This window comes from Leptonychotes weddellii, chromosome 9 (genome assembly GCF_054177405.1).
Source record: "Leptonychotes weddellii isolate Sample4059 chromosome 9, ASM5417740v2, whole genome shotgun sequence".
Taxonomy (NCBI): domain Eukaryota; kingdom Metazoa; phylum Chordata; class Mammalia; order Carnivora; family Phocidae; genus Leptonychotes; species Leptonychotes weddellii.
Window position 1 is genome coordinate 108,487,062 of NC_138377.1, and position 26,589 is coordinate 108,513,650.

General features: G+C 38.9%; 1 protein-coding gene across 1 annotated transcript in view; it reads left to right on the forward strand.

Moving 5' to 3' along the window:
* TRPM1 (transient receptor potential cation channel subfamily M member 1) overlaps positions 1-26,589 on the forward strand; it is a 53,407-nt gene that overhangs the window by 19,131 nt on the left and 7,687 nt on the right. The window contains exons 8-15 of the mRNA XM_081831885.1: positions 786-933; positions 1,120-1,238; positions 3,263-3,391; positions 5,336-5,587; positions 6,732-6,906; positions 9,257-9,401; positions 10,961-11,163; positions 11,801-11,933. Coding sequence (XP_081688011.1) covers positions 786-933; positions 1,120-1,238; positions 3,263-3,391; positions 5,336-5,587; positions 6,732-6,906; positions 9,257-9,401; positions 10,961-11,163; positions 11,801-11,933 — 1,304 coding nt within the window. The remainder of the gene's footprint in view (positions 1-785; positions 934-1,119; positions 1,239-3,262; positions 3,392-5,335; positions 5,588-6,731; positions 6,907-9,256; positions 9,402-10,960; positions 11,164-11,800; positions 11,934-26,589) is intronic.

Genomic DNA, 26,589 nt, shown 5'->3' on the forward strand with positions numbered 1-26,589 from the left:
GGTCGCTTTTCTGTTCAGAGAGTTGTTGCTATTCCTTTCTTCGATCTCCTGTTGGGTTGTAGGTGTTCAGAATGGTTTGATCCCTATCCAGCTGAATTCCTGGGACCAGACGAAATCCAGGTCTCCTACTCCTCCGCCATCTTGCTCCGCCCCCCCTGTGGTGGTCTTAATAATGGATCACTGAGAGAAATTTTTGAAATTCAGCACTGAACATTGGGAACAGATATCCATATTGGAGACACACATCACAGCACTGATAAAAATGACAACAGAGTTTTCCATCCAAGAGCTAGGCCATCCTTTTGTCTAGATCCAGCCCAAATTACATTTGTCTTTTAATTCTTGATCCATACATTCACATTTACATCTAAGTTATTTCTATATAAAACATTTTCTATCTACTTCACTAAAAGTATTATTATATTTTATGTATTTATTCTCACTCATATTATTATATTTTAATTTAAAGATTTACCTGCTCTGAAACTCAATGGAAGCTCACTGCTTTTTAAGACAGGATTCCACACAATACTGCTTGCTGTCTATCTGAAATAATTTGGTGCAAGTTCTTAAATTTTTCACAGTTGTGACTCTACCAATGTATCAAACCGAATAAGCTACAGAACATCAGACCAGTGATAAACTTGTTCTAGGACTGCTCAATGTATTGAGTAACACCAAAGGTCATAATTTTAAAATTTCACATATACTAAGAAACTTATCTAGAATTGCCATAGCTTAAAAATCTAAAAATCTTAAAAAAAATTTTTTCTCATTCTATGTAGGTTATAATGGGGATTCTTCTTCCCCCTACCATTTTGTTTTTGGAGTTTCGCACATATGATGACCTCTCATATCAGACATCCAAGGAGAACGAAGATGGCAAAGAGAAAGAAGAGGAGAACATGGTCAGTACTACCCTTGATCATAACAGTATCAATTCACTCTCATTCTCAAAATTGTTGAGATTTCTCTTACCATGAGTTTAGAAACCACAATAATGGGGGAACTCTGTATAATTCTTTATTTTTGAAGACACCTGTCTGTTAAATGCTGTGCATTTCCCATTTGGCAACCTGCTTGCCATGTGCCATTCTGTTTTCCAGGACGCGAATGCAGACGCTGGTTCAAAAAAGGGTGATGAGGAGAATGAGCACAAAAAGCAAAGAAGCATCCCCATTGGAACGAAGATCTGTGAATTCTATAATGCTCCCATTGTCAAGTTCTGGTTTTACACGGTAAGGCTTCCTCCTTAGCATTTGCCACATAACGTGTTTTGAACACACAGAATTGTGAGACCCAAGAAACATGTCAAAGGCTTTTAAAAATGTTTTAAAATTCACAGAATTAAAATGAATTGTGAAAACAAAACCGGGACTAATTCAGATCTTCAGCTAAAATTGTATCTGGGTATCTTGTCCTATATTTACATGCATGTAGGAATGTGGCCATCATAGCCCCAAATACACCACTTCATAAAGCAAAACAGTCCTGTTTCCTTAAGATGAAGGATTTTTTTTTTAATGCCTTCAGTAATACAAACTTAGAGAAATACAGTTTTATTTTTAAATGAACATAGATGTCTTGTGATTTAAAGAGCAAACTCACAGACGCCATTTTTTTTCCCATAATACCAGTGAGCTTACCAAAGGAGTGTGGTTGAACCCAGATCATAAACTCCTAGAACAGGGGAGCAAATCAAGGCCTCTCTACTCTGAAATGCACACCAAACCGACCACTGCTTGGCTGCACACTCTCCTCCAGATGCCTTTGGTGGCCACTGTCTCCACATCCCCAAGAGTGAGGCACCATCTGTAACAAGAGTGGCCTCGACCTTACACATGCATGCTATGACTTCTACAGATAGGCTCTGGCTGCAGGAGGTCCCAGCAAGCATGCAGAGGCTCCCACAACCATTGAAGTCTGGGGAAGGTGGGACAAGACTACTCATGAAGTCCCAAGCACCAAGCTACAGCCTACACCAGGCAGGTCCTGGCATGGGGTTCCATTTGTAACTAGGCAGGAGCAGGCGATGGGAGATGAGAAGATGGGTCCAAGGCTGTGAATGGGGCATTAGGCAATGGGGTAGGCCGTAGGCAGAGGAAGGCTTCATGGGGACCTAGATCAACCGTGGGCCTGGACACCCAATTTTTTGGTGGCCACTATTGGTAATATGGAGAAGCCACTGCTACCCACCTGCTCTGGTCAGAACCAGCTGAACACCATTGATGCCCCTGTCCTGCAGGAGAGCTCAGCACAGGGCCGAGCCAGGAGGCAGAGGAGCCCCAGTGTCACCCCGCACCTATGAATACTACCTCTGGCCTGTGGGAGGACATTGCACATTTTACAGCTTCCCAGGGGATTCTGATACAACCCAATTTTGAGAACTCTGGTTCTAATCCTTCTGCAAGGAACAGATCATGGATGCAAGGGATTTTACCTATGTTACTGGTAAAGATTATACAACTGGGAGGGGGTGGAAGGTGAATCTTAAAAAAAAACCCTGCTGAATCACAAATACACAATTGCTAGAACACCCCATCCCCACTCCTCAACCCCACCCCCATAACTCCTGAAGAGGCCTGGACCAGCAAGAGGTTCTGGAGGTGAAGATGATTCATCAGCTCCACAGTGAATCAACCTCAGACAATCAACTTCAGACTACCTCCCTCCACCCCATACCTCGCTTCCATATATCTCCAAACTCTGCATCTTTTCTTGCCACAAAGATAAGAGGCATGCTATGCCCACACCAAACCATAGATATGTCAATCCTAATTGTGGGGACTCAGGACAGCTCTGTGCACCTGGGCAGACAGCTCTCACCCCCGCCCCCCACCCCCACCTTCTAACCTCCCACATCCATCAGCAGTGAAAAGATTCAAGAGGAAAATTTGCAAAGCAGGGAGAGTAAGTAACATTTTCCAACTTCCAGGAATGTAGAAGACACGTTAGTGAAATATTAAAATTTTCCTTATTATTTATCATAATTTTATGCAGCTCCATAATTCCCCCATGAGGGTGACAGTAGCCACAAATACATCTTCATTTATAAAATGAAATGCCAGTGTCCACATCATCCTAAAGTATAAAATGCCTCCCAACCTGCCCCAAAGTTGGTTAGATGAGTCAGTCCAGTTGGAAAGGCAAATTTGTTTTAGAAGAACTGTCAACCTGAAAATAGGATTTTCAAAAGTTTGGTTTTTTTTTTCCAGTGCGTGTTATCTCCCCAAACACTGCTAATAGTTGTTCTGCCCTTCAGATATCATACTTGGGCTACCTACTGCTATTCAACTATGTCATCCTGGTGCGGATGGAGCGCTGGCCTTGTCTACAGGAGTGGATTGTCATCTCCTACATCGTGAGCCTGGCCTTAGAGAAAATACGAGAGGTGATTACTCCAAAGACCTGTCCCAGCCCCACTGAACACTGACTTTAGTTCAGATATAGCTTCTTATTGCAAAAACACTTCATGCAAATCATGAGTGCCATGGTACTTTTTTCTCTTTTGGGCTATCACAATCCCAAGTTTATTCCATTCCCTTGCTTAAGGTTTCTATGTCTTCTGCTTCCAACTGAAATTTGAATTTGCAAATCAAAACACAAAGCGAAATAAATGATGTTTAGTAATAAAATCAGTCTCAGTGCCTGTAAAAGCAATAGTAAATGCTGCCAGGAGATAAACCAATTACTACAACTGGGTACAAATTTTGGCTCTGTTTACTGCGAGATGAAACTAAAAACAGAGAGAGACACAAGATGATGTTTTACCTACAATTTAGGACTCAGAATCATGGCTCTCTACCACCTGCAATGGGGATTCTTCCTTCTTATTAAGGAAGGAGTCTCAGGAGACTCTGAAAAGTGGCTGAGGAAATAGAGCCAGGTACTTTTCTACAAGTTTTAATTCACTATATTAGCTTGTAGAGGGAAAGCTTATATCCAAGAAAAAATGAATCTGAACTGAAAAAGCACACAGAAGGATTTCACGTGCTTCTTCCAACGGATATAGACCCAGTACTATTATTTTGCAATTGTTATTAACCCTTTCACTGAACTGAAAAAAAAATACTACTGGCAATTTCTTCCCAATAGAGTGAGTTTGATGCTGGCAGTCTAACGAGAGCCCGAGGAACCAAAAAAGTGCCAAATCCAACATTTTACAACCCATCTCCTTTGCTACTAGTCTTTCTTTCCTAGTTGGGCTTCATCAGACTACAAATGTTACAACTGGGATTCCCCAAGCGGCCTGCCATGACATCCCTATGCCACCATGATCCCGCTGAGCATCAGCCATGTGCTAAGATACTGTTCTTTATTCTAGGAGCTCACCCTCTAGTTACAGCTCACCCTCCAGGCTACAGTGTACATGGGTGGTTAAACTAGTGAATCCCTTCTGTGTTGGCCAAAAAATAGACACCACCCCATCCCACTTGTAGGGTCTCCAGGACCCCCCCAGTCTCCATAACTAAAGGGGTACCACAGCAGACCCCCACCTTACTGCACACCATAGCTGCATCCATGGGGTTCACTCTCTGTGTACCTGTGCATGCTGTTTGTTAAAAATTTTTAATTTTACCCTGAGGAAGTAGTGATTTTTAATCAGTGGGGTTTTTTTTTAAAGATTTATTTATTTGAGAAAAAGAGAGTGTGCATTGGAGGAGAGGCAGAGGGAGAGGGAAAGAGCGTCCCAAGCAGACTTCCCACAGAGCACAGAGCCTGATGTGGGGCTAGATCTCATGACCCTGAGATCATGACCTGAGCCAAAATCCAGAGTAAGATGCTTAACTGACTGAGCCACCCAGGCACCCCAAATCAATGGTCATTTTTAAAGGGTAATATCTCAAGTAGGAGAAAAATCATTTAAGTTTCCCCTGACTTCTCATATCTAAGTTGCAAAGGAATTGTGGCAAACAAACATCTCCTAGCCCAATTCTGCCATCTCCAACAGGTCCCCTTTTGTGGGACCACATGGGTGTATCTCTGCTCTAGACTTTTCCTCCTGGACTAACTCTGGAACGTGGGCTGATGGGCACATATCCAGAGAATTAAAAAAGAAATCAAGAGGCAGCTGCTTTAATTTCACCCAGAAGGACATAATTTAGAAGGCATTTCCTGAGAATTTGTGAAACACTGCATCTAGGAATATAGAGGATTCCATGGAATTTCCCTTTCGAGATATCTTTCTCTGTCTGAGAAGATTAGTGTTTAAAGGTCTTAGGCAGGAAATGGGACCAGATGCCCTGGAATGTTCCACCAGTCCTATCTTTCCAAGATTCTAAGAGGCTTCCAACACAGCACTCCCTGTTTATTGTTCTTTGGCATTTGTTTTCAGATCCTCATGTCAGAACCAGGCAAACTCAGCCAGAAAATAAAAGTTTGGCTTCAGGAGTACTGGAACATCACGGATCTCGTGGCCATTTCCATGTTCATGATTGGAGCAATCCTTCGCCTACAGAAGCAGCCATACATGGGCTATGGCCGAGTGATCTACTGTGTGGATATCATCTTCTGGTACATCCGTGTCCTGGACATCTTTGGTGTCAACAAGTATCTGGGGCCCTATGTGATGATGATTGGAAAGATGGTTAGTACCGACACCCCATTAGGACCTAGAGATGCTGAGGTTGTGGTTAAGACTTGAGACCAGGCCTTGGGTGTGGCTTTGTTAGACTTCATTTGGTCTTTCCTTTGCAGTTGGTTTCCTGCAGGAAACATTTTTGCTTTAAGATACATAGTTCTCTTACATGTTAATACTGTGTGTATATGTATATACACAGTATATACTACTTTATATAGAGAAATATATATACTGTATATATGTACAATACTAATACTGTGTGTGTGTGTATATATATGTGTGTGTATATATATATATTTATAAATATAGCAATAACCTGGTTCATAACATGGGATGAAAGCCAGAAACAAATAGGGCCCAGGGTCACTCCCCCACCCGTATTCCAAACAGTCTTCAGCCCATGTACTCTGGCCTGGAGTGGACATAGTCAATTTATGTTATTAAGGCCAAAACAAATCCATGGCAACATTTCTTCCAGAATAAATCATACAATATGAAACAAAAAAAAAAAAATGAGTAAGCAGATCATCCTTGCATCACTTAAGATAGCTTCAGTGTTACAACTCACCCCAGAAGAAAGGAAGTTTCTTAAGTTTAGGAATAACTCTTTATATCGCAAGCCACTTTAAGTGAAGGGATATATGGTTTAGCTTATCCTGGCAAGGGCTCTCATCTTCAGGGATATCCAAAATTAGGAATTATACCAGTTCAGTACCCACAGTAACAGAGCATTGCTCACTGTAACCACTCAGCATTTGTGTAATGAATGAATAAATATTCTGTACTCTTAATTCATTATCTTGTTCCTTTCTTAGATATCTCCTCCTCTGTTTCCCTTACAAATTCCCATGTTTACCCCATAAGTCTTCCCTTTCTCCATTTGTTGTTGTAGTTATGAGAGGAATATTTGTTTATGGGCAACAATAGAGGAGAAGAAAGAGTAAGAGCAAATGAGGGAGTCAATGTTCTAGAATAAGATGTATGCATTGCATGGCATATAAAAACAAGGAGCCCATGGATGGGATAGAGAGAAGGGAAAGAGGCTCTCTTCATCCTAATTAAACACTCATGAAATTATCAGGGAGAGCAATAGCAAGAGAACCTGGCCCATGAGTCAACACAGTAAGAGACACATTTTCTCTCTACTCAGATGATTGACATGCTGTATTTTGTGGTCATCATGCTGGTTGTGCTGATGAGTTTTGGAGTAGCCCGTCAAGCCATTTTGCACCCAGATGAGGAGCCTTCTTGGAAACTGGCCCGAAACATCTTCTACATGCCCTACTGGATGATCTATGGAGAGGTGTTCGCAGACCAGATAGACCGTAAGAATAGAATTGATAGTAAGATTCTCTTCCCTGCTTCTGAGGCAGATGATCAGTTCCAAATTAATGGAAGAGCGTGTGTTAATTTGGAAATAAATTATTTTTTATTCTGCTGTGAGCATCAAATTATTTTATGAAGGAATAAGTGCAGAATATGAAATGTAGATTTTTAAGACATCAGTCATTTCTTCTATTCTAAAAACCATTAATCAGAATTTTGAAAGAGTCTCCCATTCCTTTAGCTGGACCTGGTGAACATCTTATCACATGAATGTAGTCCCAGTGTCAATATCCCAATATTTCTTCAACCTAAAATTCTTTCTACCCCAAGACAGAGCGGGTAGTGTTATTCCAATAGAATGAGATAGTAAGCATGACAGGGTGACTGGTGCCTTGTGTCATCCTCATCTTCAAGTCTCTTCTCCAAAGCCCATTATCCACATGGCTATCAATTTCCTCTTCACTTATGGAGTTCAACTTTTTAAAATTATTATTATAAACAATAATCTGGATGTTAGCAGAGGAAATGAGCCATAATCCTGTGTGGATTTCTGAGGGGTATAGGACCCAGCTCCTCTCCAGGCTAAGCTGGCAGGTCATGCTGTCTCTTGTGTTGTAGGAAGCGAAGCTCAAATGTTCTTATACCTATTTCACCTGGCCAGTTAATGTCCCACCAATGAATGAGGCTCTTCAGATCCATTTTTATGTCCATACCCATACCTTCATTTGCATGTTGTGCTCTGTCACAAAGATACAGATACAACAGCATGTCTGCTCTTTCCAGTATTCTGCTTCTTGGGGATAGATGGTCTTGAACATCCTCCTCTTGTATGAAATGCAGGGTTCTCAGTACATCTTCTGCTACTGGGTTAGACTGATAACTAGTTCACACAATGCCTTCCATCTAGCTTTTATAATATGATTCCAAACATATCATTATCACCGGTATCTCAAAGTCAATTGTTGAATGTGTTTGTAGCTTGGTAAACTGGAACATAAAAATCTAACTTGCTTTCAAAAGAATATTTGCTTTGGTAAACATATGATCCAGACATAAATTGTAATATTTTTTTTTTTTTAATTATTAAATTGGGTAATGAGAAGATAAAGAGGTAAAAGAGGCTATTTTCAGTAACACCATTAAATGTTGGTTTTTGACTTTTGGTCTGACTATTGCATAATAATTTTTCATTTATTTGTGCCTATGAGATATTTGAATTGGGATAAAGAGAATGCCTGATTGGCTAACCAGTTGGTTAAAATGATCATCTGCCAGTAGCCTCATATCTTTTTCACAGTATTTTTAACTAGTGAACTTTTTATTCGTTATGACATGGTAAAACCAATATTCATGAAATATATATGTACTTCTTAAAATTAATAATGTATACAGTTTCTTCTAAATAGACCATGGTTTCTAAGCATGAATCTATAATTCCCAAACTTGAGTACGTTGCATTTCTTGACACCCAAAACCGTTCTGTGTTGCTAATCATTTCTTTTACTTTTTTCTCAACTGTCATCTTATTTTCTTTCCTCCCTTCCTGTCACAACTAAAAAAAATAAAATCCTGCTTTCCAACTCCTATATAGTCTACGCCATGGAAATTAATCGTAAGTTTACACAGAATTGATGACTCTACTCCATGAAATGTGTGTACTAATCAATCTTTCCCTTAGCTAATTAGTGACAGCCTTACACTTGTTTTAAATACTTCTCTTGTTTTCTGGGGTCAATACTTTTCTAAACTGTAAGTAAGTAAAAAGTAGGTAGACTATAAATTCATGGAAGTTACTTCACTGATCACTGTTGGGATCATTCTATTTTTTAGTTCAGGACATAGGTCCCAAAGGATCAGGGTGGCATTTTGAATGAGCTGAGAGAGAGAAAAGATGATTTTCCAAACATGACACCAGAACCAGTGATTAATGGATTTGAGGGTAGAGGGCACCCTTACCTCCTTCCTCATAACAAAATTATTTCCAAAGTTCATGTACAAGTGAGACCAAGGAGACAACATAAGTTGATGTTAAATTATCAGAAGACACAATAGCTTTCTAATGGATAACAGTACAGAAAAAAATATAAAGATAGATTTAGCTGCTTAGAAATTAAGAACTTCTGTATATTAAAAACACAAATACAGAAATGGGAAAATGTTTATAAATATGACAAGTCAAGTTTCTTGTTTTCTTTCTATGAGTTGATATTTTTCATATGGAAAATTATTGCTTATGGAATCAGGAAAAAAATCATCTTAAAAAGGAAATAGATCACGTAATGGCATATGTAAGTTATTTATTCTATTCATTTTATGTAAAAAGTACAAAAAGAAAAACTTTTGTTTCAGCTCCTTGTGGTGACAACCAGTATGATGAGGAAGGCAAGCGGCTCCCTCCATGTATTCCGGGTGCCTGGCTCACACCCGCCATCATGGCATGCTACCTACTGGTGGCCAACATCCTGCTGGTGAACTTGCTTATTGCAGTTTTCAAGTATGTATCAAGGCTGATGACCGGGTGCCTATTATTTATTACATTACAAATTTCCGGTTTAATCTTGGAACACTCATGTGGCCATGGATTTACACAGAATTTCAGTAGGGCTTTTAAATGTGTAGAATTTTTGCAATCTCTTTCATTCAAACTTAATCAGCCTTCATGTATTCATGAATCAAAAGTTGACACTTAAATACATTTAAAAATTTTTTTGATGGTTCAATATTTTATTTTTTAATTTAAGTATAATTAACATACAGTGTTGTATCAGTTTTGGGTATAGAGTACAATGATTCAATAATTCTGTACATTATTCAGTGCTCAACAGGATGCATTAGTGTACTCTTAATCCCCTTTATCTATTTCACCCCCCCCCCACCTCCCCTCTGACAACCACCAGTTTGTTCTCTGTGTTTAAGAGTCTGGTTTGTTGTTTTGTTTTGTTTTTTCTTTCCTCTGTTTTTTCTTTGTTTGTTTTGTTTCTTATATTCCACATATAAATGAAATCATATGGTATTTGTCTTTGTCTTAAATACATTTAAACTTAATCTTGGTTAGTATTTTAACACTTTAACATGTATTTTAATCTAATGAAAATATTTCCTTAGATGAAAATCTCCTGGAGTAGGGAAGATTTGATTAAGACATGCCTTCAATTCATTATCAGAGGCACAGAAAGCAATGTTAATTCCATAAGCTGTGACAATTACTGTAATTATATAAAATATTTTCCTAATTACAGAATAGAAGATAAAATGGCCTAGGAAAGACATGGCTTAAACTATAAAATCAAGTTTCTGGTAAAACTTGTCCATTTTGGCATGATGTGTTGAGCATGTGACTGTGCTTAATAAATGTTCAAAAAAAAATTCTAGCTTCTAAGATGAAAAACATGAGGGAAAAATCCTTCCCAGAAATATAGAATCTTAGAGCTGACCAGGGCTTTGGAAAGAATCTGGTTCAAACTCTTGTTCAAGTGTATTGCAGGTTTAAATACTTCAAAATGCTTAGCTGAATAGCTCCTACCTTTAAAAATACGAAATAAAATTTTCCTGAGCATATGAATCAGTAGGCTGTAGTATGGTGTTTCAAGAGAGCAGTAGGCAGCAGTTTCAATATACTTAATTCTTAATTATTTATTTTTTTTCTTTTTTTTTTTAAGATTTTTATTTATTTATTATTGAGAGAGAGAGGATGATAGAGAGAGAGCATGAGAGGGAGGAGGGTCAGAGGGAGAAGCAGGCTCCCTGCTGAGCAGGGAGCCCAATGCGGGACTCGATCCTGGGACTCCAGGATCATGACCTGAGCCGAAGGCAGTCGCTTAACCAACTGAGCCACCCAGGCGCCCCTTAATTCTTAATTATTTATATGTGTAAAATGTCCTTGGGTGTAGATAATCCACATTCATAGACAAACCGAAAGGGTAATCTAGGAGTCAGTACTAAGGGGCACTAAAAGGCCATTTCACTGTTAATTTTCATTTCAATGTGAGTGACCAATTGCCCTGGGAAATCAAAATGAAAAGTAAAATAACTAAATCTTTATTCTTTTTAAAGCAATACTTTCTTTGAAGTAAAGTCAATATCCAACCAGGTGTGGAAATTCCAGCGATATCAGCTGATAATGACATTTCATGACCGGCCAGTCCTACCTCCACCAATGATCATTTTAAGCCACATCTATATAATCATTATGCGTCTCAGTGGCCGCTGTAGGAAAAAAAGAGAAGGGGACCAAGATGAACAGGATCGTGGACTGAGTATGTGCAGGACTCTTTCATTTCTATCTTGGGCGAATTTCAAGAGTGTTCCAACTGGACACCGTCATGGAAATCTCACTAAACTACTTAAATTGTGTGAAAACATAACACTCTAGTCCAACTGTTGTTCTTCGCAAATGCTTCTCATTTTATGTTGATTTTATTCCAGTTCTGTTAGTTTATGAGTAATTAGTGTTACAGAAAGCCTGCTCTTGAAAAGATCAGAAATTGAGAGAGTTCTTGAAAATGACTCTTCTATATAAATTCAATGTTCCTTTAAGAACGTTTCCACTTGTTGCATCTCAAGAGGATAGGAAAATAATTCTGTCCACCCGACTCCATAAAATACATGCAAAATGTTCTCCAGAAAATAGTACTTGGTTTCACTCTGCAAAAGCTGTAATAGTGGTGTTTTGTGTTAAAAAGTAAGCCATTTTGCTCCAACGGAAAGATGATTGCTGCATATTACAATCTGTTTGAGTAATAAACAATTGGAATAGTCAGAGAATTGCCCACAAGTGACGGGCGAGGGAGCGTAATTCCGGTTGGGGTGTGAAATTCGCAATGGCGCAACTAAATTGATTCTTCATGGACAGGGCTCATTTCTCACTTGGCAAACCGTTCTCCCTTCACGCAGAGCTGTTTCTCAGCGACGAGGAGCTGAAGAGGCTGCACGAGTTCGAGGAGCAGTGTGTTCAGGAGCACTTCCAGGAGAAGGAGGATGAGCAGCAGTCGTCCAGCGATGAGCGCATCCGTGTCACTTGTGAGAGGTGTGCCCAGGGCGGGGCCAGTGCCAAGGGTGTGCGGGCTCCTCCGCCCCATTCTAAGGGGGATGCCAACATTCGTATAAATGTTCACTCCAGGTTCTCTTGTTTGTTCAAACTTTGGGTTCTTTACGTGTTTTCCCCCCGAAATAGTGTGAAAATATCTAACGTGAAATGGTGATTGTAAATTGTATATAGAAGGGAACGATGACATGTATTGCAAAAATTCCAGACCCCAAATAAACCAAACCAAACCAAAAACCCCTGACAGTTCTTGCCCACCCCCAGAGTGGGAGATTTTACTGCAATACCCTGCATCAATGAAGAGAAAAATCAGCTGCAGGGCTGTGTAAATACTAGGGAAGCGGTCTTTTGACTTGTGGTTGATTTTGTCAAGGATGGTATCCCCCTAGGGACTGACCTGTCCATCCTACCTTAATGTTCTTGTTGCTCCGTCCCCAAACTGGCAGGGCAGAGGTAAAGGCTCCCTCCTCTTTGCTTCTATGAGACCAGGAACTACGGGAGAGGCAGAGGTGTCTGTCTCCCATGAGGATGGAAACTTCTAAACTAGGGCAGGGTGTGTTTTTCACACCTTTGCAGCCCCGGTCCCAACAAAAGCAGCATCATCCATATGGTAGTGCTTAATAAATGCAGAATGAATGAATACATGTGTGCACGAATCTGTGAATGAGCAAATGAAGGCAGGTGAGGGAGAGCCATTAAAGGGTGACATTTTCCGAACTTTTCAGTATTGCTCTTCCTGCAGCTGGGAACGAGTAACCAGCAAAGGGTAGACAGGAACAATAAAACTACACTCTATATTTTTCTAATCATATAATTTTTAAGAACATTTATCACTTAATAAAAGCAATGTAAGCTTTTATTATTATTATTATTTAAAGATTGTGATAATCGATAAAACATCATTCCAAAGAGTTTAACCAACACTGCAGGTAGAAGGATGATGCCTACGGGGATTCTAGCTTATCATTCTGTCCTTCAGTGCTCAGAATTAAAGTTTCCTGGTACAGCTGCATGTATATATTGATAAACATAAAGACATTCACAAGAACACAACAACTACAACAGAATTCACAGTACACCTTGAAGTCTCCCTGCTGTGCACATTCAGGCCAGTGACTCTGCCACAGCCCACAGGAGAGACAATGCCCCTGGCAGCTCCAGGTCTCTTGTCCCTCTCCCCTCCTAGCCCTAGTCACCTTGTAATCCAGCCTACCAAATTCAAGGGTTATCTGCACCAACTTTTGGCCTTAATAAGGCACATTTAAAAAAAAAACAAAAAAACTTTTAAATACATCTTTGCTGTCTTAATAGTAATTGCTAAGCTTTCAAGATATAAAAATTATTTCTTCCTGAGAAAGATAAGCTACTCCCATCTTATAATCTAAAATCTCAACTTTTTAGTTAGACATTAACTTGGATTTAATCACAGCCAGTAATTTACAATGGAAATTGTGTTTTGTTTCACTCTGCCTCTTCCCTTTTGCCCTTCCCCCAGCGTTGTTTGGATTTTTACCATTCTTGGAGCAAGCCTCCAAGAATGTGGTTATCAGGTCACTACCAAACTGCATTTTCCTCTTGGGGCTCTGTGCACACGTAATAGGAATGAAAGTGTGCTGGGCAGTAAAAACATCTACTTCCCGTTTCCCTTGGCTGAGATCTCCAAGAGTGATGGCAGTACATTCCTGCCCCTCCGGTTCCCTTGTTGACCCTTTCTAGGCTGAATCACAGGTGAATATTGGAGACAAATGGAGGAGGAGGTTTGAGGAGAAGGTACTTTTCCTTCTCCCTTAACCAGGACAGCTGAGGAGCAGGAAAGAGGGTGGAAGAATAGAAATAAAATTAGTTATTTTTACCTAAATTTAACACCAGTGATTACTTCTAAAATCAAATTTTTGAGTACTCAGATATTTCTGCCATTTTTAAAAAATCTTCTTTATATATTGGATTGTTTTTATTTTCCATGTCACCATTTGCCATTTGATGATTCTCCTGTCATCCCCAGCACCATTCGATCTGCGGGATCTGGGTAGGAGTGAGCCTCCATGAAAGGTGCGCTTGGCATTAGTCCCTGCCTGGCCTCCCTGTTGTCTGGTACCTTTCAAAACCTGGGCCAGCAATTTGCATGACTCAGTCTCACAAACGTGTTCACACAGGAAGTTTACATACTTGTGCTCCTCCATGCAGGGTGTTTTGAGGGCTTACGTGCAGGAACCAAATTCATGCTCTTCCCTTAATGTTTGGAAAGTAATAGATGAAATTCTAACAATTTCACCCAACTTCACCATTTTGTGAGATCCAACATTCAATCCCTCAATCAGAGATTTACAATATGATTCAGTTTTTAGTTAGCACAACCCTGCAGCAGGGTATTTAACCCAAAGCCCTACCCAGCATGCCCACTTAGCTGATTTAGGGCACTGCACTCATGGTTTTTCTCCCAAATTTGGACATCCTCTTCCGTGCTCTGAGCTCTGAGAGCATCTGAGCACTCCGTAATCATTTCTGCTCTTCCAATTCATTTTGCACTCACTAGACTCTAATCTGGTTGCATCGCTCCCCACTAGCTCTCTTTAAAAGACTTCCAGTGGCTCCCATTGCTCCCAGGTCCAGCCTCACCCTGGACTGTCCTCCCTTTATGCTTGGTACTCCAGTCTTGTTGGCCTCCTTTCATTTCCTCAAAGCCACCACTCCCTTCCTGCCATAGGGGTTTTTGCACATGTTGTAACCTCTGTCTACTCATCCTTTGGATCTCTGCTCAAATGTCAACTCCTTATGGGAAACTTCCCTGACCACCCACACCTTAGACTATGTCAAGAAGCCTGCACATCTCCACACAGCAGGAGCTTGAGTTTTTGAATGAATGGATGATTAAAAAGTTCATGTCCTGACTTGAATGCAAATTTCCATCCTATCCTTAATGAATATCAAATAGAATATCAACTATGCTCCCTTTGGGTTTGCAACTTTGATTTTGCTATCAGCAACTAGGAACAGTCTCAATACACAAATGATTCTGCTACCCATAACTGTCAGGAAGATCTTTAATATCAGCAACACCAAAACAACTGGTGGTGTTGACAGGTGTTGACAGGTGTTGTTTCTTTGCTTGAAAGGTTAATATCAGATAACCAAGAGGGCTTGTGGAAGAACATTTTACAAATAACTTCTGCCAGCACAACCAAGGTAGAATTTGTCAACCTAGATATTCATCATACCAGGCTAATCCCTAGTAACATGTATCTTTATCAATCAGAACTTGAAGGCCATCTCTGTGTGTCTTGAAAATTCACTGTTGAGTACATCATTCCTTTTGTGGTTTGGCATCCCTTGGTTCACAGGTTCAAGAGCAACTGAGTTGAAAAGAATCTTTTCTAAAAAAACTTTGTCAGAGATTCAACTTCCTTTTCTTGAACAATGAGATTATGTAATCCAGTGTGTTTTCCTTTTTTCCATGGCATCAAGGAAGCTTCACACCAAACTTAATATTTAATTGATACAGGTATATTATTATAGGTTTTTGGAATGCATGGTATACATTTCCTCCTTATTATCTCTTCTTCATTCATATCTTCCATTTACATAAATTTTTATTTTGCATATATGATATTTTCAAGTATGCAGGCTCTAATTCATAAACCATATATTTTAAATGCTCTTGGTCTTGTACTTAAGCATCTGTGGGTCTTAGACTAGCCAAACCTATAATAGAAGGTATGGATTCCCCCAAAACCTCTGGGTCAAGTGGTTTCTTGTCATATTTGTGGATCTGGGTTAAGGTGTTAGGTTTCCTCTAGGCTTGATTAGAAAAGCAGCAATTTGTGGTCTTGAGATCTTATTTGGTATCCTTTCCCTGAGTAATCAAGTAGTGATGCTGGTAACAGAGACCATAACAAGAAAGACAAGAAGGAGAGAAATGAGATAATCAGTAGAAGGAGACCTGAAAGAGAGATGGGTCTCAGAAAGGAGGTGGGTAATTCCTGTGGTGTAGACAAGGTCATAGAAAGACAAACACACAGGGCACCTGGGTGGCTCAGTTGGTTAAGCGACTGCCTTCGGCTCAGGACATGATCCTGGAGTCCCTGGATCGAGTCCCGTGTCGGGCTCCCTGCTCAGCGGGGAGTCTGCTTCTCCCTCTGACCCTCTTCCCTCTCGTGCTCTCTGTCTCTCATTCTCTCTTTCTCAAATAAATAAATAAAATCTTAAAAAAAAAAAAAAGAAAGACACACAGTGATGGGAGAGACGTTTGGTGAAGATTCCATCTGAATGTCTTAATCTTAGAAATTAATAGGAGTCAAAGTTGCTTGGATTATGGGGAAGGGGTGGGATTAAATGTGGGAGTTTTAATGTTTCTAGTAAATGACAATCTTGTTCCTTACCTAACTTTGAGAGCCAATTCAAGGACAGATGGAGATATCAGGCAGATAGAGATAAAAATAGTATTGGCTGTATTAGTAATAAGTGTTGTGCTAGAGGATGTGGTTCAGTTGTTGTCAAATTCACAGAATTAGCCATAGCTACTCAGTCACAGGCACCTGCAGGCCTTCGTTCTCACAGGCAGAATCAGCTTTCCCCACTAAGCTTACCATATGAACAAAACAAAGTGAGAACCCATGCTCTCTGCAGGCAGCTAGCGCCCAAACAGAGAGAGAGAGAGAAAAGCAAACTGGTGTCCTGGCCCCCAAATTCCAACCAGAAAATCAGTCCTCCTCAAGAATAAATAAAGGACTGGAGAGAGACCAAGAGTTTTACACTAAAAGAAAGTCCAGACACATAGGAAGAAATGATAGGAATGGGGAAAGAGTACCCTTAGCAATATTACGGACTTGAAGCCACTGAGGAGGATTTGAGTTCACCTTTAGGGGAAATATGATAGGAAAGGAGTTAGCCAGGAGATTGCTCAGCAGGAACATGGAGGACATATATGAAATTAGCTAGCATGACTTTGTATTGGGCCAAGTCAAGGTGACTCCGATGACCTTCATCAGTGACTCTCTACAGCCCAAGGGCAAGAATGCAGTTAGTGAATGAAGCATGGGACATAGCAAAAGGGAGGCTGAAAGGGACCTATGATCCCAAGAACCAATCAGTGGGGATACCACAACGATGTTAGTGTTTGTAAATGGTAGCATAAACATTAAACTGCCTCAAGACGCCATTTTACCCTGCCCAGCTGTGGAGTCCTAGTGGCAATAGAGGAAGGAGTAGAGTAGGCACTATTATGTTGAAAGTAAGGGAGAGAGAACCTAGGATATTACTAAGAGCTTCAGGAGTGGCTGACCAGAGTCTCGCCTGAACAGAAAGTGGAATACAACCAGAAAAGTCTAATGATTTAGATGACTTGAGTTCTAGAAACCAAGGAGGTCTGAAGTGTGGCCATGCTGGTATATATAAATGATGTGGCCTACAGCTAAAATCCTAGAGAGCTTAATATTCTTTTGGTAAGTCTTCAGTATTTTGCTTATTAAAAACAATGAGAAAGCCAGAAGATTGAAGGCTTACGTCTTGTTCTGTGTTTAGTCTTTCACATATAAAAGCTCTGTAAGTAAGCACAACCAGGTTCCATCCAGAGTGTTCTCACTATAATTACTAAACTTAAAAGGTAGCCTCATATGAAGAAGTAGATGGAAATTAAAATAGCTGGATATAAAATTTAGGCTGGATTAGACAAGTTTATGATCTGTAGACCTGGAATAAAATTACAGGGTAAGAATAGTCTTAGAACTCAATATGGAATACCACGGAACCTTGAAACATGGGTTTCTTCAAGTATAAACTGGATCTAGTTGTTCCACTAACATTATGTTTTTAGGTTAACATTGAGCTCTATCATTAAGGAAATGTTCCCATATAATTTATAAGATGCCTTGCAGGTGAAGGGTAATGATTGCACATGAAAAGATAACTGCACCTAAAACAGGTTTTGGTAACTACCATGCTACACAACTCCAAATATCTAAGTTCTGCCCTTAAAAAACACACACAGGGACTCTTACCATGAGATCATGAATCTGGACCTTGTATTTAATAGATAAGAGCCTATGAAACTCAATAAAGTTATGCCGTATATAGGTATTCTCTTAGAAGTTACTACAAAAGTGCCACAAATTATATATTGTTGTATCTATTAGTTGAATGAAATGCAAAACTTTATTTACAATGCCTTAACCAAAAAATGTGTTTCAATTAAGCTACTTTCAGGTTTAGTAGTATGATGTCTGAAACCAAATATCCTAAATAATAGATATAGGGAAGATACAGATGAAAGCATCTGGAGATTTGCAATCACACCTACTTCACATGGTCATGTTATTTTACACTTGCATAGCATTTACAGCTCACAGAGTGCTTTCATTTACACGATTTCACTTAATTCTCACAACACTATCATGCTACTTCTGCTGTTATTGCTGTTCTTGCTGATGTTGTTTATTGTCACTGGTGACAGATACACAATAAAGAGGAGCTGGTGGAGCACTTCATCCCTAACATGAATGGGGCACATCTCAAACAGAATCCCGAAGTTGACAAAATGTTGATCCTAAACAGCCTTTCTTTTTTCTTGAAAACAAGCTAAAACAAAACAAGTACTGATATGCAATGTCAGTTGCTAATCTGATACCATTATCTCTAACTTTCTTAGTTTACAAAACAAGTAGAATTATATTGTGCCAGATTTTGAGACCGATTAGGGCATTGGGATGCGGCCTTTTAACAGAAAACACTGTAGACCAATCTGTACTAATCTCTGAATCATCTTCAGATCGCATAAATCTTTTGCCTTTTACTAATCTTTGAATCAAACAGAGAGAAATGTGAGGGGGACAAATACAACTATTATTAACTAGAACTGATAAAGCAAGTTAGGTTCTGGGTTGCCAGTGGTTTTAGTAGGAGGCACACATTAAGTAGTAAAAGGCAGTGGAAATACTGTCATAAATCAAGTGCACCTTAAATTCTATTCAAAGACAGGAGAATGATTACTTTAGGCCCAGCCAGTTTATAGATTTCACTTGGTTCTAGTTTCCTCTGACATAAAAGTCTAGCCCTCACAAATTGTTCTTCTGGCCTGCCAGTTGAAACTCAGATGTTTGGTAGTTAGAAAAAGGGCCTTCATGCCCTTTTCAAAAGTATTCTAAATGGAAGAATTTTTGCTGTGAAGTAAATGCTACCACAGTGTATGAAATAAAAACCTAGTGAAGTACACGTGATGTGATGAGCACTGGATGTTATACGCAACTAATGAATCACTGAACATCATATAAAAAACTAACGATGTACTATACATTGGCTAATTGAATTTAAATTGAAAAAAATTAAAACTAGTGAAACTATGTGATCTATATGTAAATCCAAACACAGAAATAATTACGAGAAGCCACGAATTCAAATTGGCAAAAATAGATAGAAGTAGATCTGGTAAGAAATCAGTATTTCAGTCTAAGAAAGTGCATTTGTATAACAAAAATACTTACCATCCAGAGAAATAGTCCCTTTAAGTCAAATACTAGTCGTACTACAATAATAGTTATAAATGATTTGACCAAATGATTTGAAATAGTCAAAAGCAAATATTGACCTCTTTTATAAAATGAATATTATTTTGAAAAATAATAAACAATGCAGTCATGGTAATCTAATTAAGTAATACTAGAAGCCAGGGTAACAGCATAATTTTATATACAATGGCTGGGATCCCTGGCACCACCAAGGCAGTTTTCATTCATCTGGTTCTACAAACATCAGAGGTAGCAAGTTCTAGAACAAGTTTTCTCAAACTGAGGTCATCAAATGCCCTGGCATTTGGGGTTCTCAAGTTCTAGGAGAATTTTATTTTTCCATTTTGGTGGTGATGGAATGTTTGTGAAGCAAATTTGAGGATGAAGAACAAGATGAAACAGAAAGGGAGGATGGGGGCCAGATTCTGAAAAGTATTGAATGTATATAAGAAACAGAAATCTTTTTTTTAAGATTTTATTTATTTATTTGAGACAGAGAGAGAGAGAGAGAGCTCACGAGCATGCAGGGGTGGGGGGAGGAGCAGAGGGAGAGGGAGAAGCAGGCTCCCCACTGATCAGGGAGCCTGATGCAGGGCTCGATCCCAGAACCCTGAGATCATGACCTGAGCCGAAGGCAGATGCTTAACTGACTGAACCACCCAGGCACCCCTAAGTTTTCTTTTTAACACACTCCTTGGTACCCAACATTGCAATAAATTTGGCTTTTAATCTTAAGTGTTTTGAGAAGCTGCTGCTGTCGTTAAGCAAGGAATGACATGATTGGGTACCTGTGTTAATATTTTAGATTGGAGCGAGAAGCCATTGGAGGCAAAGAGGTTATTCCTAACAGCTAATACTTTTTGCTTTATCACCCTGGGGTAAAATATGAGGTCATATCTCTTTTAATATTAAAGAAAATTATACTGAGACCTTATCCTGCTTATTCCAGGAATGTCCTCTTTCCCTTCCTATTGTTCCCCTAACTGAGTCAATTGTAGGAGATCCAGTGGTCTATTGAAGTCCCTACCTATTGCATCAAGAATCAAGAGGGTGGGGCCAATTACTGCTTTTTGCTCTGTCTCTGTCCTCCTGCCACTTGGCCCTGGAAGATGTGGAAGTGCAGGGCAGAGTGGATTAATTAAAGCCCCAGATTTCTGATTGGAGGTTGGAAAGAGGGAGCTCCAGGGTACTGGAAATACCAAGCAGATTATAGAGAGGGATGAGCTGGGGAAAGTAACCCTATGAAGTTGCTTATGAACTTTAGAGCTCACCCCCAAACTGTATTTGTATGTGTATGTGTGTGCATGTGTGCATGCATGTGTGTGTGTGCGTGTGTGTGTGTGTGTGTGGTTCTGCTCCTTATTAGTGTACCTAAAGCACCAAGGGTGACAAAGTGAACAAAAAAATGACAGAGTAAGGAACTCTTGGATTCCATCCCTCCATAAAACTGGCAAAACTTTCAGAATCAAACTTTTTATAAAGATGGAAATGAACCAATGGCTTGCAACAATTTGTGGAGTGCTTATTCAAGAAACATAGCTGAATCTTTTTTTCTTTTTTTTTTTTTAAGGTTTTATTTATTTGACAGAGAGAGAGAGAAAGAGCACAAGCAGGGGGAGTGGCAGGCAGAGGGAGAGGGAGAAGCAGACTCCCTGCTAAGCAGGGAGCCTGATGTGGGGCTCGATCCCAGGACTCTGGGATCATGACCTGAGCTGAAGGCAGATGCTTAACTGACTGAGCCACGCAGGCACCCCTGAATCTTTTTTTCTTAAGTGAGCTTTGTGGTGTTTCAATTTACCTAGTCCCATCCCCCACTCCTCAGTTCAGTGGCAGCCATGAAAATAACATTCCGAATTCCTGGTACCAGTGGAAGCAGAAAGGACCTCATCCACAAAGAATTGTAATTCTTTGTCTTGACCCATCTGGTGACCCCCTAAAAGATTGGGTCACAAGACTTGTCTTAATTTCCCCTGACTTGGAACTAGCCCAGTGCTAAAACTGCTAGCCAGAGGTGGGGATGGGGAGAAGGCATTCGTCAAAAACATTTACAGGCAAATGTTTTAGTCCCTACTCCCCAGGTGATAAATAACAGAATTGGGGCAAATGAGACTAACCAAAAAGCTTCAGAGAAAAGGCTGGGAAATGAGATATCCATAGGACTTTGAAAAGCTCTGACATATTCCTGGGAATCTAGAAGGCCATGTGCATGCATACGGCTGTGCACATGCTCATAAAATACCTGAGAAGGCAGAAAGCTTCCAATTCTAGCTGACCTAAAGTCTCTGTGCAAATAGGAAGTGAAGGCTAAGACAAAGATACAAACTCTGGATGAGTGTTGAAGATGTGCTTACACAGAGCTCCTCAGCAAAGACTGGGAAATTTTTTTATTCCAGAGATTGAAGGAAATCTCTGTTCAATCATCAGCTGACCACTGAGCTAAAAGAACAGGATTTCAGTGACCACGCACAACAAAGAATACAGCTTTATAGAATCATTTCAGAAAAATTACTAAATAAGCAAAAACTACTACAATATGAAGCAATAATAACAAACCCTGAGGAGGAGAGAGAATCTGACTTCCAGAGTTGCCATGCTATATTACTCAAAATGCCCAGTTTTAAATAAAAAGACATGCAAAGAAACAAGACAGTAAGGTCCACACCTAGGGAAAGGCAATAAAAAAAAAAAACTGGCCCTAAGAAATCCCAGATATTGGACTTTCTGACAAAGACTTTAAATCGGTTATTTCAAACACATTCAAAGAGCTAAAGAAAACCATCTCTAAAGATCTACAGGGAGGTATGAGAATGATGTCTCACCATATAGAGAATATGAATAAAGAGAAATTATGTTTAAAAAGAGGAAGAAGTAGAAGGAGGAGGAGGAGGAAGAGAAGGAGGCGGGGGGGGGGGAGGAGGGGAAGGAGAAGGAGAAGGACAACCAAACAAATTCTGGAATTGTAAAGTACAAGAACTGAGATGAAAATTTTACTATAGAGTCTCAAAATTAGATTTGAGCAGGTGGAAGAAAGAATCAGTGAACTGGAAGATAAGTTGAGATTATCCAGTCTAAGGAAGAGAAATATAAAAGAATGAACAGAGTCTCAGAGACCTGTGGAACACCATAAGCATAACAGCATACACATAATGGGAGTGCCAGAAGGAGACAAAAGAGAAAGTGGCAGAAAATATCTGAAGAAATAAAGGCCAAAATTTCCCCAAATTTGATGAAAAATATGAATCTACACATATAAGAAATTTAATGAACTCCAAGTAAAATAAACTCAAAGACATCCACACTTATTCAAATCATATTCAAACTGTCATAAGCCAAAGGAAAAAAATCTTGAAAGCAGCAAGAAAGAAGGAACTCATCACATACAAAACGGCCTCAATAAAATAAAAGGCTTACCTCTCATTGGAAATCAGGGAGTCAGTAAGGAGTAGGATGAAATATTTAAAGTGCTGAGAGAAAAATACTATCAACCATGAATACTATATCTAGCAAAACAGTGTTTCAAAAAATGAAGGAGAAATGAAGATTTTCCCAGATAGCAAAAACTAAAAGAATTTGTTGCTACTAGACCTGCCCTAGGAGAGATACTAAGAAGTCCTTTGGGCAGAAATGAAAGGTCACCAGACAGTAACTAAAATCTACATGAAGAAATAAAGAGCACTAGTAAAGGTAACTACATACATAAGTATAAAAGACATTATAAATGTATTTTTTGTTTGTAACTTCTTTTTATTCTCTATATAATTTAAAAGATAACTGCAGAAAAGCAATAATTACAAGTCTATATTGATGGGCACAAAACATATAAAGGTGTAATCTGTGATAACAGCATAAAGTAGAGGAAGAAGGAATAAACTTTAAAAAGGAAAATTTTTGTATACTATTGAAATTAAATTGACATTAATCTGAATTAGACTGTCATAAATTAAGATGTTCATTGTAAGGTGACTTCTTAGCGCAGTAGGCAGCACGTCAGTCTCATAAGATGTTCATTGCAGTCTCTAGGGCAACCACCAAGAAAATAACTCAAAAATATATAATAAAAGAAATGGAAAGGGAATTAAAAAGGTACACTAGAAAATGTCTATTTAACACAGAAGGAGGTAGTAATGGAGGAATTGAGCAAAAAAAGACATAAGACATGTGGAAAACAAATAGTAAAATGATAGGTGTAAATTCTTCCACATCAGGCTCCACTCTTAGTGGGGAGTCTGTTTGAGATTCCTTCTCCCTGTCCCTTTGCCCTTCCTCCCTCTTGCTCTCTCTGTCTCTCTCTCTCTCTCAAATAAATAATTAAGTCTTTAAAAATATTAGTATAGCTGTGGTGGGTATACTAATATCAGACAAAATAGATTTTAAGACAAAAATTGTTATTAGAAACAAAAAAGGACATTAAATCATGATAAAATGGTCAGTCTATCTAGGAGATAGAATAATTATAAACATATATGCACCTAATAGCAGAGCCTCATAATATATGAAGCAGAAACTGACACAATTAAAGGCAGAAACAGACAGTTCTACAATAATAGTTGGAGACTCTAATATCTCATTTACATTAATAATAGGACAACTAGAAAGAAGATAATAAAAACATAAAAGACTTGAATAATACTATATGCCAATTCAACCTAACAGAACACTACTCAGCAACAGCAGAATATACATTCTTCTCAAGACCATATGGAACATTATCCAGGATAGACCATATGTTAGACCATATAACAAATCTAAACAAATCTTTAAAAGACTGAAATTAATCAAAGTGTGTTCTCTGACCACACTGAAATAAGATGATAAATTAATAACAAAAGGAAATTTGGAAAATTCACGAATATATGAAAATTAAACAACACAGTCCTAAATAACCAATCAGTCAAAGAAGAAATCACAAGTGAAATTAGAAAGTACTTTGAGGCTTCACAACAGTGTGAATGTACTAAATGCCACTGAAATGTACATTTAAAAATAGTTAAGATGGTAAATTTTATATTATATGTATTTTACCACAATTTAACATTTTTTTTAAAGATTTTATTTATTTATTTGAGAGAGAGAGAATGAGAGACAGAGAGCACGAGAGGGAAGAGGGCAGAGGGAGAAGCAGACCCCCCACTGAGCAGGGAGCCCGATGCGGGACTCGATCCCGGGACTCCAGGATCATGACCTGAGCCGAAGGCAGTCGCCCAACCAACTGAGCCACCCAGGCGCCCAATTTAACATTTTTTTAAGAGAAAGAAAGAAAATACTTCATGAATAAAAATGAAAACACAACATAACCAAAACTTATACAATGCAGCAAAAGCGGTACTCAAAATAATTATAACAGTGAACGCCTGTATTAAAAAAGAAGAAAGATCTCAAAGGCATTGAGTACTGAACTAATGAATAGACCACTACCAAGGTCCCAAACTGATCACTGGGCTATACATACACAGGACAGATTCCAAAAGCACTGCCAAGTCTTTGAAAATTGAACTGAAATTGGACCACAGCCCACAAAAATCATGGTGGAACTTGCAGCTCGAACCTAACTAGGTCAGTCAATTGCTAAAAGAAAAATATCAACATTTTTCATGGGATTTATACAAGACTCTGTCACATGACATGATATTCAAAATGTCCATGATATAATGTAAAATAATTCAGAATATGAAGAATTCAGAAAAATCTCAGTTTACCTGGTGAAAAAAAAATCAATAAATGTCAGGCCAAGGTAGTGAAGATGTTTGAATTATTTGACAGACTTTATTTTTTTTTAAGATTTTATTTATTTATTTGACAGAGAGAGACACAGTGAGAGAGGGAACACAAGCAGAGGGAGTAAGAGAGGGAGAAGCAGACCTCCCACTGAGCAGGGAGCCCGATGTGGGGCTCCATGTGGGGCTCCATTCCAGGACAGTAGGATCATGACCTGAGCCTGAGCCGAAGGCAGACGCTTAACAACTGAGCTACTCGGGTATCCCTATTTGACAGATTTTAAAGCAACTGTTATAAAACTGCTTGAACAAAATTGCAAAGAATGTTAAAACTAATGGAAAAATAGAAAGTCTTAGAAAAAATAGAAGATATAAAGAAGAACCAATGAAAAGTTTAGAACTGAAAATACAATAAGTGAAATTAAAATTTCACTGGCTAGGTTCAATAGCATAATAGAGATGACAGAGGAAGGAATCTGTAAACTTGAAGATATATATATATAGACAGAGAGAGAGAGAGAGATTTATCTATATATATCTATATATAGATATATATGTAGAAGTTACCTAATTTGAGCTAAAGAGAGTAAGTAAACTGGGGGAAAAAAGGAACCTCATGGAACTATGGGACAATAACAAAAAGTGTAACACTGTGCCATCAGAGTCTCAGTAGGAGAAGAGAAAAAATGTGATGCAGAAAATAATATTTTAAGAAATAATAACTGAAAAATTCCCAAATTGGGTGAAAGACATAAATTTACACATTAAAGAAATTTAGCAAACAGGAATAACTCAAAGAAATCCACACCCAGGTACATGTTAGAATCTTCTGAAAACAAAAGACAAAAAAAAAATTACATATAATGACATTATTTATAGGGGAATAGCTATTGAAATAAGGGCAGATTTCTCATGAGAAACCAAGAAGGCCAGGAAAAAGCAGCATCATGGTTTTAAGGCTGAAAAAAGAACTGTCAACCCCAAAATTCTATATCCAACAAAAATTCTTCAGGAATGAATATGAAATAAAGACCTTCTTAGAGAATTCATTGTTAGCAGTTGGGGTCTAAAAGATTACTACAAGAGATTCTTCTTGTACAGATTCTTGTACAGATTCTGTACCAAGATTCTTCTTGGTACAGAAGAATCTATACCAGAAGTAAACTTGGAACATCAGGAATGAAGGAATGTTGGGGTTTTCAATACGTGTCTATGTTAATATCTAAGACAACCAAAGCATAAAGGGGTGGACAGAAAATGGACCCGTATGGTGGTAATGTTTTTACATCCAACTGAAGTGGTAAAATATTGATGCTAGCCATCAAAAGGAATGAGATCTTGCCATTTGCAACGACGTGGATGGAACTGGAGGGTATTATGTTGAGTGAAATAAGTCAAACAGAGAAAGACATGTATCATATGATCTCA